At 40.9% G+C, this 14,988-nt stretch overlaps 1 protein-coding gene across 3 annotated transcripts in view; it reads left to right on the top strand.

Annotated features, from left to right (window-relative positions):
- Nucleotides 1-14,988, top strand: part of LOC145667104 (uncharacterized) — a 78,631-nt gene that overhangs the window by 47,235 nt on the left and 16,408 nt on the right. For all 3 annotated transcript variants that reach the window (XM_081734842.1, XM_081734841.1, XM_081734840.1), the window contains exons 7-9: nucleotides 2,625-2,896; nucleotides 4,354-10,547; nucleotides 11,474-11,581. In XM_081734842.1, coding sequence (XP_081590968.1) covers nucleotides 2,625-2,896; nucleotides 4,354-10,547; nucleotides 11,474-11,581 — 6,574 coding nt within the window. The remainder of the gene's footprint in view (nucleotides 1-2,624; nucleotides 2,897-4,353; nucleotides 10,548-11,473; nucleotides 11,582-14,988) is intronic.

Consider the following 14,988-nt stretch of genomic DNA (forward strand, 5'->3'; position numbering starts at 1 on the left):
GTCTCCAAATTAGAACAACGTGCATGAATAAAGATCGAAGTGACCCTTGGAAAAAACCCAGAGAATGTCACTCTGAATCACGCGAAACATGCGGCAATGATGCATTGCTGTATCGGACTATGCCACGTTGGGTTGCATCGTTTCATGCAGGGCGTGATAGTGTGCAACAGGAACCAGGTGGAGATCAACATGTGGTCGAAAACCGGGTCATTGAATTGATCCAGTCTTTGCTGCATGTCCTGAACAGGTGGAGGAGTGCCAGGAGATTGGCTAACGAGGTAAGAACATCCCACACTATAGTGTTGAATGTGTTGCACAATGTCCTTGGTTACCGAAAAATTGTATCCCAGTGGGTACCACACAACCTGACAGACGTTCAAAAATGGCACAGATACGCCCTCGCCGGTGATCATTTGGCATGTTACAAACTTGAACGTCGCTTGTACCTGGACACGGTCATCGCATTTGATGAAACATAGGTGCGCTCTTATGAATAACTCCATCCAAGGAAGCTGTGTCAGGAACCAGGTAATGTAAAGGTGATGTTGATAGTGGCATACGATGTACGTGGTGTCATATTATGGCATGCAGTTCCTCCGAATCAGACCAACGCAGGTTTCTCAACATCATCGTCGTCCTGCACTACGCAGAAACCGACCCAACTTCATAAAAAAGGAATCCGCTCATTGTTTTGCATGATAACGTCCGTTGTCACAACGTAGTTGCTGTAAGGAATCGGTTTGCACAGTGGGGGTGGGAGGTTCTACAGCACCCACCTTATTCACCAGACATGAGTCCATGTGACTCATCTGTTCCCTAAGATGAAAGAACCATTGTGAGGGACGTGTTTCCGCACTAGAGATTCCATACTTAGAGCTATAGGGCGCTCTCTTGCAGACATCAACAAAGAGGGCAGCGGGTGCAACATGCTGCACGGGATTACGTTGAAGACCTGTAGAAGTCTCATTGATTGTACAATAAATGGTCCATGAAAGATTTATATTTTGCCACTTTTTTCTTTCCAGCCCTTGTATGATAGGTAATGAATTCAATATTCTCAAATTTTAGGAAATATCTAAGTGCTATTGTTTTTCATCTGAATAGGGATACAAAAACAAAAGTGAACACTGCGACTTTGTGAAACTTACTGATTTGGCTAACATAATGTTCGGACACCTGGAGATTAGATAATAGCTTTCACTTACATAATTGGTACGCAGAACATATTTTGAGAAATACAATCCTTTTTACATGGAGGTTACAAAAGTAAAGATGTTGCTTTAAAAGAAAGAAAAAAAATCTTGTTGCTGCCTGTAGCAAATCAGCTTCCACTAATCGTGAAGCTTCGGTTCTTCAGTTTTCTGCTCGTCAGTCGAATTTTCACAGCGAGTTTTCAAGGCAAGTCACAGCTAGCTAGGCTGTGATACAAGTCATATGGTCTGAGTGGAGAGCGCCGACTACAGGAGTGAGAATGTTTGACTGTTCTGGGAAGCGGACTGGGTGGCGTGGTACGTAACGCATCGCATTAAACTGGAGATTCCACGTTAGAGTCGCGGTCCAGTCAATCACTTTTTAACTTTGTGTGTTATTGTGACTCTTGTTATTCTACCGTACGAAACATAAAATACATTTTTCTGCTACTATTAAAGTAAATAATTATTCAACTTTAATGCGACATTTACTCCTGCTTAACTTCACACTGGGACCTGATCCGTAGAGAAAATGTTGACAATACAAGCCTCATTTCTTCATCGACAAATTTGAGTCTTTCAATTTCAGTCAACGTCGTAAAGCCCAATTTACACAGCTAAATAGTTGAAAATTAACTCGGAGACTGATTTCGGAAGCGAAGAGGGCAACTTTTGAAATTTTATAGGCAGTTACTTAAAACCCAAAGCTACTTTCACAATCTCTTAACGTTTCAGCTTCGCTGTATGAAATTCTTGGCTTTTTCTTTACGTTCGGCTTAACTAGTTTTCTGTATTTTTCCTGAAACATATGCTGCAGTAGTTACGATGATTTTTAGTCTCCCAACTTCTGACGGAAAATTACAGCAGAGATTGAAATCTATTCAAGCATATGAAACAAAATGGAATATAACAACAATAATAAATATCAACAATTAATTTATCACAGTGGGTAGAAGTTCGCGTCACAATTCACTTTGGTGGCCCCGCGTAGCGTAGTCGCTAACGCTCTCATCTTCGGTGCGAGTAATCCCGGGTTCGATTCCCAGTGGGGGCACTCGGTTGAAAAAGTAAAAAGCTTTTTCAGGCCAGCCATCCTGAATGAGGTTTTTCTGGATTTTTCTAATTCACACCCGGTAAATGGCGGGGTGGTACCTAACTTATAGGTCCCAGGCCGTTTCCTTCCTTCCCTTTCCCCCAATAGTGTGCTCACCGAGGGACATCATCCCTCCGTGACGGGGGCCATATATGCCGAAAGCCCAGAAATCTAAATCCTAAAAATCCCTTCACTTTGCTGGGGAACACTGGTCTAACCTATAACTTCATTGTTGACTTGATTAGGGCTATGTAAGTCGTTATGAAAAGACGCCTTAATTTAAACCAAAGTTCGAATATGGTGACTTCGTAACTTCAATGTTTTCCTTTTATTTTTTATAGACAAGAAGAAGATGGCTGCGTTATTATCAATTCATGCTAAATCTCCAAGAAGCCAAGAGAGGAAACCTGTTACGCAAAAAAGTAGTAGCAAGAAAACTCCGAAGAGGAAACCTTTATTCTCTGAAATAGTGAAAAAGAGAGCTTTGATTTCGGCCAGAAAACCGGTTGCAGTTTCGATCAAGAAGAAAGCATTAGCTACACAGAGGAAAGTAGCTACAAGAATTGTGGTTAAGGAACATCCGAAACCAAGAAAAAAATTACCTGTGTCTGAGGTATGTGTCAGTTTCTTCGTACATTTTTGTACTTTTAGGTACACTTAACTTTTTTTTTTTTTTCAACATTTTGCCAGAAAATAGATTTAAAAGCGTGAAATTTTTCTCTAAGCATGGTAACTGTCCATCAGTGAAAAGTATCATCTATGTAGTAACCATATAGTGAAAAGCATTGGACTATGTAGTGAAAATTCCAGGATGAACTTGTTTCCTAGCAGTGAAAGTTCTAATAAATGTGGATAGGAAAATAAAGCTTCGTTTAGAGGTAGCTTGGGAATAATTTGATCAATTTTAGAATGTTAGCAGTTACGATGGATAATAGGTAAATATCTATTCATGCCGAATTTCTTGGATAAGTATTATGCAAGAATTCATGAAGAGGGATAAGAAATTGCTAAATGTTGAAGAAAAGTTATGATCTGCAGCTTTTAGAAAATCCTTAAGTGGGGGAGGGGGCGTTACGAAAATGGTGGTCTCTCCTCTTTATAAATACGACCATGGAATAAATAAAACCTTTTACATAAAACAATAAGATTTACTTTTGGGTTATTTTACATATTAACAAGAAACCTAAATTTAGAGAAAGGTAAATCAAAATAAATATTAGCACATCTAGTAATTTTTTCAATACATACAATTTCTTATGAAAAGTGTACCATAATATATTCATTTATTCTGGTCAGCTATGATCCTTTATAAGTGTTTTCCATAATATAGTAGTTCTTGTTTGAAATGTATTTCTGGCCATTAGCATTACGTTGGATTTTTCATTTGGAGAAAATTTTTTCGTGTAAATAAACTTTTTTTTTCATATTTATTCCTTTTCACCTTACCTCATCCGAACTTTATTATTATTCATTCCTTCACACCTTACTTCATCCCAACTTTATTATTATTCATTTCTTCTCACCTTACCACATCCGAGCTGGACAGAAACTGTGGTAGCTGTTGAATGTATTCTTTGTAATTTTATTTATATTATTATAACCATCATGGATTTAAATGCTACCTAATTTTCCCTGTAAATCCTTTCCATCTGTTTCGCTACCGTTACGTCTGCAATCGTTTCGCAGTAACAAAGTAAAATAAAGTTTTTCATTAGACATTTAACAACTTCGCGGCCAGTTTGGTATATCCCGTTTTTAAGTAACGAATCCTTTAGTTTACTTTCTTTTGCTATTACCATTGTCACGAAGTGGATTAAATTGGCAATATTATGATAAATATAAGAATTTAATTCCACGATTAACCCAATGATTAATAACTGAAGTAACACCAAATGGCTTACTTTAATAGTGACTCATCTACTTTGCTAACAAAATATAGAAGTAATTTTTGGCTTGAACTTCTGTTGATTTATTTGGTATTATACTAATATTTGTCTTGTTGATTGTGTATATGTACTTGCTGTTTGAGCAACATAAGTTGAAGTAATGGAGAAATATTGATCTTTACAGAAAAAGCCTCCCAAGAACGCCAAAGTTAATTCAACAGGGCATGTGAACTCTCCAGAAACGATTGTAATTGGAAAGAAGAAGGTAAAGACTCCTGTGGTTACACGGAAAGGTAGAAAGCACCCATTTACAGTCGCAAAGATTACAAAGAGTCGGGAAGAGGACGTTGATCTAGATGGTATTGCTGAACTCGTAAAAACTCCGGTTCAAAAGAGAGGAAATATTTCCCCAAAATCTAGATCTTCTGGTTCAAAATCGAGAACTCCCGCTCGACGAAGTACTTCATCGAATCGGTCAGCGCGGGACTTGAGCACCACACCAGAGGATATAACCAACTTTGATTTCAGTAGCGTGAAGACTCCTAATATTCCGAAGGAAGACTTAGTTTCTCCTTTGCAGAGTAGTTCGAAACGACGTGGAAAGGGTCCTCGCGTCTCTGCTACTCTTACGTCAATCCGCCGCATGTTGAAAACTCCTCAAAAGTCACCAAAACCTGACTATTCAAAAATAGAAGGCATTAAGCGATTATTTCAAGCCGATGGAAAATCTGATTACAGTGCAGTTGAAGATTTAAGTGAACTTTTCAAGTCTCCAAGTCCGCAAAAAACTAGAACAGGAAGAAGTAGTGCTAAACTTAATGAAGTAACACCTCGAAAATCAACACCAAGAAGTGGCTCTGGATCTCCACGAGCAAGAGAAAGGAATTCTGCTGTTAGATCGCAATCCAACACACCAAGTAAAAGAGCAGAATTGCCTAAGCAATCTCCTAGATCTCAGTCCAGAAGTCCAACTAGAAAGTCGCCAGTTAAAAATGAGAGGGCTGTAGGTCTAGTTCCAGACCCACAGGCAACAACGAGAAGTGGAACCATTTTTAAGTCACCGGGAGGAGTGAAGAAAGAAACTCCATTGAAAACGGCGTCTGAAACACCGGTTTTTAAGACACCAGGAAAGGTTTCACGAGAATCTGTAACACCTGCACGTAGTAGTGGCAGGAAATCATCAAAATCACCAGCATTAAAACAAACTCCAAGGAAGGCGTCAGTCTCACCAGTTCGACAGTCTGCAAGTCGGGCTGTGACACCTGTAACAAAAAGCCGAACTCCAAGGAAGGAATCTCCTTCACCTGCAAGATCAAGATCTATTGGAGGAGTTAAAACACCAGCAAAACGTAGCGTGGAAGCTCTTGTTACTTCAAGGAAGGAATCACCGTCACCAATTAGAGGCAAATCGTCAAGTCCCACAGATCGTACGAAAACACCTGCTAGAGCCAGTGCAAGACAATCTTTAAAATCTCCAACTAGTGCAAGAAAATCGTCATCTCCATCTAGAGTAAAGTCTGCAAGTCCGGGTGATTCAGTGAAAACGCCAGCTAGAAGTAGTATTGCGAAGGCGTCAGTATCTCCAGCAGCTGGCACTCCAAGAAACGAATCACCATCTCCGAATAGAGGAAAACAGGCAAATCGTGCGGAAACACGTGCTTCACGCAGTCTGACCAGAGTTTCTAAATCTTCACCTGTTGTGTCGCAAAGAAAGACACCGTCTTCAGCCAATAAATCGAGAAGTCCAATAAATCGTTCAAAAACACCTGTCAAAGCTAGTGCTGAAAAGACTCCAAAATCTTCCGATGCTGTAGTATCAGGAAGTAGATCGCCTCCCTCAAGTAGGGGGAAATCATTAAGTCCATCAAACGTTACGAAAACGCCCGTTGCACACAGTCGTGCCAGGGAATCGAGAACTTCACCAGTTATTTTATCACCAAAGTCACCATCTCCTGCCAGAAGGAAGTCACGAAGTCCAAAAGGCCATATAAAATCTCCAGTCAGAGGTAGTGCTAAAAAGGCTTTGAAATCTCCAAGAATAGCATCAGTTTCTCCAACTGGAGAAAAGGTAGCTACGCCATCAGCACGTGCAGCCACACGTCCTTCACGAAGTCCTGGTAAGACATTAAAATCTTCACCCATTACATCGCCTAGGAAATCATCTTCAACTAAAAAGATGCCTGCAAGTCCGAGTCGAGTGAAAACACCTACAAGTAGTTCCGGAAGAGCATCTAAATCTGCATCTACAGAATCACTCACAAGTGGAAGCAAATCTACAAGTCCTGTAAGTCGAGTAAAATCTCCTGATAGTGGTAGTAGTGTAAAACTGTCGAAATCCCCTGAACCTGTTCCTCCAAGAAAGCAGTCACCATCTCCAACAAGAGGAAAGTCAGCAAGTCCTGCGAAATCAACATCTCCAAGGAAGTCGCGATCTGCAACTAGGAGAAAAACTGGAAGCTTGGCAAGCAATGTAAAAACGCCTGTTAGAGCTAGTACAGGTCGTACGTCGAAATCACCATTTGTTGGCTCCCCCAGGAAAGAATCACAGTCACCATCCAGAAGGAAACAAGGAAGTCCAGTGGGCCATCCAGAAAGCCCTGCAAGTAGAAAGAAGTCTTCAAGTCCCAGCGGTCGTTTAGGCAGGCAATCTTTACCTGTTATTTCGCCTAGAGTTTCAGCATCTCCAGCACGAGGTAAGCCAGCGACACCAGCAGGAAGTGAAAAAACTCCAGCTAGAGGCAGTGCTAGAAAGTCTTTGAAATCACCAGTTACTATGACACCGAGAAAAGAATCACCTTCAAGCAGAGAAAAGAAAAGTCCAGTGGGACGCGAGCCAATTGAGTCTAAGGAAGCTTCGAAGTCTTCACCTGTTTTATCAAGAAAGTCACCCTCTCCGGTTAGAAATAAGTCAGCAAGTCCAATAGGACGTGCCAAAATACGTGGTAGAAGCAGTACTGGAAAGACACCGAAATCTCCCGGTATTGTATCCCCAAGAAAAGTATCATCGTCTCCAATTAGGGCAACGCCGGGAAGTCCGGCCAGTCGTGGAAGGACAACTGCCAAAAAGGGTTCACAATCTCCAGCAAAAATGAATTCAGTGAGCCCAGCACCTGATGCCAAGTCACCTGCAGATAGTACTAAAATCTTAAGATCTCCAGTTCTGAACAGTCCACGGTCTCCAACAAAAGCAAAATCAAAGAGTCCTAGAGGTCGCGTAGAAATACCTGTAAGCAGCGCTAGAAAGGCATCGAAGTCACCAAGTATTGCCAGTCCAAGGAACAAATTACAATCTCCAGTAAGGACGAAATCAGCGAGTCCTGCAAGTCGTGCAAAAACACCTGTTAGCAGTGCCAGAAAGTCGTCGAAATCTCCAGCGAGAACGTCTGCAAGTCGCGTGAAAACACCTGTAAGGAGTGCTAGAAAAGCATCGAAGTCACCAAGTGTTGCCAGTCCAAGGAATAAATTACAATCTCCAGTAAGGACGAAATCAGCGAGTCCTGCAAGTCGTGCAAAAACACCTGTTAGCAGTGCCAGAAAGTCGTCGAAATCTCCAGCGAGAACGTCTGCAAGTCGCGTGGAAACACCTGTAAGAAGTGCTAGAAAAGCATCGAAATCTCCAGATCTTTCCAGTCCAAGGGGTAAATTACAATCTCCGATAAGAAGGAAGTCAGCAAGTCCTGCAAGTCGCGTGAAAACTCCAATAAGCAGTTCTAGAAAGGCCTCGAAATCTCCAGTGAGAACGTCTGCAAGTCGCGTGGAAACACCTGTAAGAAGTGCTAGAAAAGCATCGAAATCTCCAGATCTTTCCAGTCCAAGGGGTAAATCACAATCTCCGATAAGAAGGAAGTCAGCAAGTCCTGCAAGTCGCGTGAAAACTCCGATAAGCAGTTCCAGAAAGGCCTCGAAATCTCCTAGTCTTGCCAGTCCAAGAGAAAAAGTACCATCCCCGGAAAGATCGAAAGCAGCAAGTTCAGTGGACCGCCTGAAAAGTCCAAGAGATAAGTTACAGTCCCCATTAAGAACGAAATCAACGAGTCCTGCAAGTCGTGTGAAGACACCCGTAAGCAGTGCCAGAATGTCGTCAAAATCTCCAGGTCGTCCCAGTCCAAGGGATAAATTACAATCTCCAGTACAAACATCTGCAAAGGACGTGAAAACGCCTGTAAGCAGTGCTAGAAAATCATCGAAATCTCCAGTCATTACCAGTCCAAGGCATAAATTACAGTCTTCAGTAAGAACGAAGTCATCAAGTCCTGCAAGTCGCGTGAAAACGCCTGAAAGCAGTGGTAGAAAAGTGTCAAAATCTCCAGCTATTCCCAGTCCAAAGGGTAAATTACAATCTCCGGTGAGAACAAAGTCACCAAGTCATGCAAGCCGCGTGAAAAGCCCAATAAACAGCTCTAGAAAGGCGTCTAAATCTCCTGGTCTTGCCAGTCCAAGGGGTAAATCCCCGGAAAGACCAAAAGCTGTAAGTCCAGTGGGCCGTGTGGCAACACCTGCAGGAAAGAAGGCATTGAAATCTCCAATTACCTCTCCGACGAAAGTAAAACAATCAGAAAAAACAACTGGGCGAGAAAGTACCACAAAACTGCTCAGGTCTTCACCTGCTGTAGGTCCAAGAAAAGAATCGCCTTCACCTGCAAGATCGAGATCTGTTGGTCGAATGAAGACACCACTGAAGTCTCCAAGCTCTCCAAGGAAGGAATCGCCATCTGTAATGAGAAAGAAGTCAGTCAGTCCTGGAAGAAAGCCTTCCAGATCTTCGACTTCAGCCTCATCAAGAACTGTCTCTCCATCTCCTGCTAGATCAAAGTCTGGTGGGCGGATTGGGACTCCTGCAAAGAGCAGTGTTGCAACAGATTCGAAATCTCCAAAATCTGGTAGTAGTAGTCCGAGGAAAGGGTCAAAATCACCTGGACGAACTTCCACGACGAGAAAAGAATCACCATCGCCTTCACGAACAAAGTCTGCTAGTCCTTCCAGTCAAGTGACGGCTTCAGACAGCAGTAAGAAAGAAAAAGAAATTTTGAAATCTCCCAGCCGAACAGAATCTGAAAGTCGCAGCCGCACAAGAACCAGAGGTGGAAAGAAACAAGGCAAAGTACCATCTAAAAGCCCCATTAAACAAAAAGACTCTCCTAAAAAGCCTTTGTCTCCTCGTAAATCGCCAGCTAAAGCACGTAAAAAGAAAAATCTTTTGAGGGTATCTTTGTCTCCATTATTGTTTGCTGTCGAACCTAGTAATTCTGTAAATGTAAAAGCATCTCCAAAGAAAGAAATTAGTACAAAAGAAAAGAAAGCTGATATTAAACTTCCTGTCACTAGTCCAGTGTCAAGTAAAACAAGAGGCCGTGGTAAAAGAGCGGTGAAAACCTCTCCAGTGAAAGAAAAGAGATCTCGCAGAGGAAAGGTTAATGAGAAAATAGATACTTCACCTGCAAAGAAGAAGAGTGACGATACATCTCCAGAAAGGCAAGGACGGAAGGGCGTGAAAAGGAAAGCTACTGAAGCAGAACAACCTGTAGTAGTGCAACCATCACCTCCAAAGGCAAGTCCCCAAGCCGCTGGAAGAAAAACAAGAGGGCAGAAGGGTGGTAAGAAGGCACAGAACAGCCCACGTTCCGGGAAACAGATTACAGTTATTACATTGGACTCTCCTGCGCCGAGCAGTCCTGCAGTGTCTTCCCGGAAAACAAGAGGGCAGAAAGATACTACATCTCCTGGTCGAAGTGGGAAAATAAAAGCCATTGAAGAGAAACCACCGTCTCCAAAGAAGAGTCCCACAGTGTCTGGTAAAAAGGCAAGAGGGCAAAAGGGTGGTAAGAAAACACAGAACAGCCCGCGTTCAGAGAAAGAGATACCAGTTATTACCCTGGAATCTCCTGTTAAAAGTAGTCCTGCAGTTTCTCGCCGGAAAACAAGAGGACAGAAAGACGCTGTCTCTCCTGCTCGAAGAAGGTCGACTAGCCCACAGAAAGCAAAGCATGGCCCACCAACGGGAGAGACCACTCCTAAGAAAAGTCCAGCAGTTGTAGCAAGAAAGACTCGACAGAGAGGCGCTGCAACGCCTGTCGAAAAATCTCCAAAGAAGTCGCCAGTGAAAGTAAAGGCACGGAAAGTAGCCTTTGCATCGCCTGTTGCTGGCACCGCAAAGAAAGCGAAAAAAGAGGCAACTCCAAGGAAGACGCGTCAAGGTAGAAAATCTGTAAATCCTAAACAGCTAGACAATGAAATCATGAATGTTAGTGAATCGCCGAAAGTGAGCAATACTAAAGCCAAAACTTCAAGAAAATCAATCATGGTGAAATCAACATCTAACGAGAGCTTACCATCACCTCCTAAGAAGGCAAAGAAGGAAGAAACAGAAGTAAAAGCAAGGTATGTTGTTTTTATTTTTAACCTTTTAATAAGGGCATGTTAGTGGTGGTTTAATCCTAGTAGGAAAGTCGAAATTGATAAGTTAATAACTGAACCGAGTATCTTCTGGATACGAAGCTATTACGATTATTACAAGACTGAAAATGGACACAGCTTTGCTTACGTAATTGTAAGAATGTTGCTTGTTTCAGGCTTGTAGTGTAAACATTGCTGCTTCGATTTAATTTCTTTGTCTAACTCCTGATATGCTCTTTAAGATGAGAAATACTGTAGTTAACTCTGGTCAATATGAGTGAGGTTGGACATTATTCCGCCTGTCGTGTTACGAACCATATTGTTCTGTTCGACGTACATTAATTTACTGCTTTATGCATTGTGAGAACAATCATCAGTGGTATAATAATAGAAAATGGCAGTTGGTTGTATGTCTCGAAAAGAAATGAGAATATGAACTTTGGATATGATTTTTTTTTTAAATAACTGTACCATATTGTAAACTTCTGCTGAAAACAGGCTGGTACACAGCAAAAAATAAGGTGTTGAACAACACAAAATGACTACCACTTTAACGTGTTACTTGTGTGTCAATTCAACACCAACCACATCACCTTCAGAGCATATCAGAAATACCTTGTTACTGACTGAGTATTTGCATTTCACTACCCTTGATATGGAAGATTTGCACGAAAAGTCATTAACGTTAAACGTGTCTTGTAGTTCTCGTCATGCACATGTTCAAAGAGGTGACAACAACTGGTTCATGTGGATAAGGAGCGACAAGATTAATCTGCAAATAAATAACTTCTCTGATATAATACCTCAAGTTTAAATAGGTTTTGTTTTAATTTTAAGTAAAAGCGTAATACTAGATTTATGTGCCCATAAAGGAATTTTAATTATGTAATTTACGTATTATTTCTTTATAGGCGTGGAAATAAAAGCCCCAGTCCTGTTGCCAAAAGATCTCAAAGCAAATCCGCGTTAAAGCGGAAAGCAGAGGAACACACTGAAACCAAAGCATCTCCTCCAAAAAGGTGAGTGTTCGATATACTTAAGAATTTATTTTTGGGAGATGGGTCTGAAATTCTGAGCAATTGCTGTAGGTATGTATAAATAAATCGAGTATTTGCCTAGGAGTTCAAGGATATAATCATCTGGATTTTGTGTTAAGGATTTGAAGTACATTAATGAATTCAAATTCCTGCAATACTAAAAAATCTTCATCGTCGGCGATGGATCGGGTTTAGGTGGTGCTGGATCCAATTGGAAACTATTTTGGTCGGTTTCAGGTTCTTCAAAGGTCTGTAGAATCAAAAATGTAAAAAATTGTATCATAGTCTATTACACTAGCGCGGAGCCCAGTTGGGAGCAATCGGTTTAGTTGGTCTAGTAAATCTGTAGGTTGCAAATTGTCTTGGTCAAGGAGATGGAGTACCGACTTTTCAAAACATTGGATTGTTATTCTAGACAGAGTGTATAAATCAAAACTCAGGTCCTTTTCTTTTTCAAATATCATATTCTTGACTGTAGTTTGCATAAATCATGTCATAGGCAGATCTTGAAAATACACCCTGTTTCAAAAAGAATATACGTATTTTGAATGCATATATTTATTAAACTTTAAGACATACAAATATGAAATTTTACACACACATTTACGAACCTCTCAAGTTCAAATTACAGTTCAAAGTTCAAATTACAGATGTTCAATATGTCCTCCATCAGCGACGTACAATATCACATCGATACTCAAATTCCTCCCATACTTGGGCAAGCATGTCCTGCGTCACTGATGTTATGGCAGTACGGATCTGGTTCTTCAACTCTTCCAGGTTCTGTGGGAGTGGTGGTACATAAACGTTGTCTTTAACGAAACCCCACAGGAAGAAGTCTCAGGGTATCAAATCCGGTGACCGTGGAGGCCAGCTGAGACATGCAAAGTCGCCAGCTTCTTTACGACAAATCCAACGGTTCGGTAGTTTCATTCAGATATTCACGCACTTGGCGACTCCAGTGAGGGGGTGCCCCGTATTGTTGAAAAATGAAGTTGTCTTCGTGCAGCCTCGGAAACAACCAGTTTTGTAACATAGCGAGATACTGCTGACTGTTAACTGTGTTCGCATTAAAGAAGAATGGGCGGTAAACAGATGTTGAGGATATCGCACAAAACACATTGACTTTGAGCGAATCTCGTACATGTTCAGTGACTGCATGTGGGTTCTGTATGCCCCAAATTCGAACATTTTGTTTGTTTGTTTACCTGACCACTAACACGGAAAGTCGCTTCATCACTGAACACGATGCGTTGTGCAAAAGTGTTACCATTGTCAATAGCATCCAGAATCTCGTTACAAAATGCCACACGTTTGCGTTTGTCATCAGGACGCAGAGCTTGAACAGTTGTAACTTGTACGGCTTCATAACCAGCCGACGTCTCAAAACACGCCAAATTGTTGTTGTCGGCACTTGTAACTCCCGACTGGCACGACGAGTTGATTTTGAAGGATTACGTTGGAAATCAGTTTGAATTCGTTCAACATTTTCTTCAGGAACAAGAGGGCGGCCAGGACTCTTTCATTTACATACACATCATGTATCTACAAACTGTCGATACCATCTGCGAATGTTCCACCCATTCGGAGGATCAATTTGGTACCTCAACCTGAAACGTCTTTGCACTGGGTCGCAAGCTCGAGAACACAAAATAATTTTTGCTGCGGAGTAGCCATTTTAAACATATGACGGTTACCAAGCTAAGCAGAAGACAACTGACATCTAGCGTCTATTAATATAAACTAGACTATGTATTCGTTTCTCCAATAGCCGAGCCGAGGCGCAGCGATGGATAGTTTGGACAAAATAATTCTTCGTAATACGTATATTCTTTTTGAAACAGGGTGTACAATATGAAGGGTAAGGGAAAAAACAAGGAATGTCCATGTGTGTGCTTTAACGAGTGCTTCGCCCTATCTGTTGACGACTCTTGGTACTATTTGACGGCATATACCATGCATGCGTAGGTATAGAAATGTCCATGTAAAAAGGGCAAAAGATTTGACTAAACCTATTCATTTTGTATGCGGTTTTCAATATTAAAACGCCGTTTTCTCGAAAATGTATTTTTGTGAAATTCCTTCTTTTTTCCCTTACCCCATATGAGGTCTGACCATTACGTTAGTCATTTTTATAAGAATTTTGTAGTTTAGACATGCAATTTTTTTTAACTAATATTTCCCCCTAATTGAGGTCTTAATCTGGTATCCCGTATAATACTAATTACTGTAAATGTGCTTCTAAGCAACGAAAGGAGTTGAGTTGGGTATGTTACTGCTTCTCAACTCGAGCGTTCATTTATTTATTTATTTATTTATTTATTTTACTAATTTACTTTATTTGTTTATCTATTTTACTCGTACTTTATGTATGTAATTAAATTCACAGATATAGGTGTAATTGGTATGACGAGACAGTAAATTGTTTGGCCAGTAATACAAAAACTATTTGTATTAAGGCGTATTAGAATGCATATTGGGGTTTCCGGAGTCATATTTGTAAACAGACAGTCTTATTTATTCATTTAGAAGCATTACAGACAATTTAGTGTTTTAGTTATTTGTAGCGTTGGTTAGAATCAGTCTTTGTGGATGTAACATTGTCGCAGATAAATTAAGGAAATAACCGATTTTATATCACATCAATTCCTCTATAGGTGCGAATTCAATGATATACAGAGTGAAAAAAATGCCCTGCTGAGCCAGGCATCGAACCCGAGTTTCTTGACATCGTTCTGATGCAGTAACAACTATGCTACCCAGTCCGCTCCCTAAACAGCCGTAAGTTGAAGTCTGTGTTCAGCCATTCTGACTACATGAACTGTACCACAATTCCTGTTATGCTTGGACAACCGAAACACTTGTCGATTACATTATATATTATAATTGTAAGAAACGACCAGGACCAACTCCAAGAGTAATGTGATGTAAGCTGTTCAGTGCGTAGATTGGATAGCGGTGTACTTATCGACACGATAAGCTGGAAATTCGGGTTGGATGGTCGGTCCAGTTGTGCACTTTTTTACTCTTTGTATATCGTCGCTTGTTGTAATGATTGCTTCTTACACATTTCATAAAACATTTGTTTTTATTCATAATATCGTATCGGGTATCCGAAGCCAGTATTGGATTCAGGGATATCTCAGGAAAACTTGCCTCTCCTCACGAGTTTCGGGTGTTCATATACATGCAAATAAAGATATAAGGTAAATCATTAGTACATCTTCATAATCTACCATAGACAAGAAATATACAGACAGTAAATTCAGCAAAAAATTTGAAATTTGAGGTGCCCAATCATGCGATGGGCACAGTAGCGCCTCTTGCTGCATGGCTCAGAATTATTTTCCGGTCTGACATGAGCTGTGTGGAAATGTCGATTGACTTTG

This window comes from Thermobia domestica, chromosome 12, assembly GCF_964235325.1.
Source record: "Thermobia domestica chromosome 12, izTheDome1.hap1.1, whole genome shotgun sequence".
NCBI classification, from domain to species: Eukaryota; Metazoa; Arthropoda; class Insecta; order Zygentoma; family Lepismatidae; genus Thermobia; species Thermobia domestica.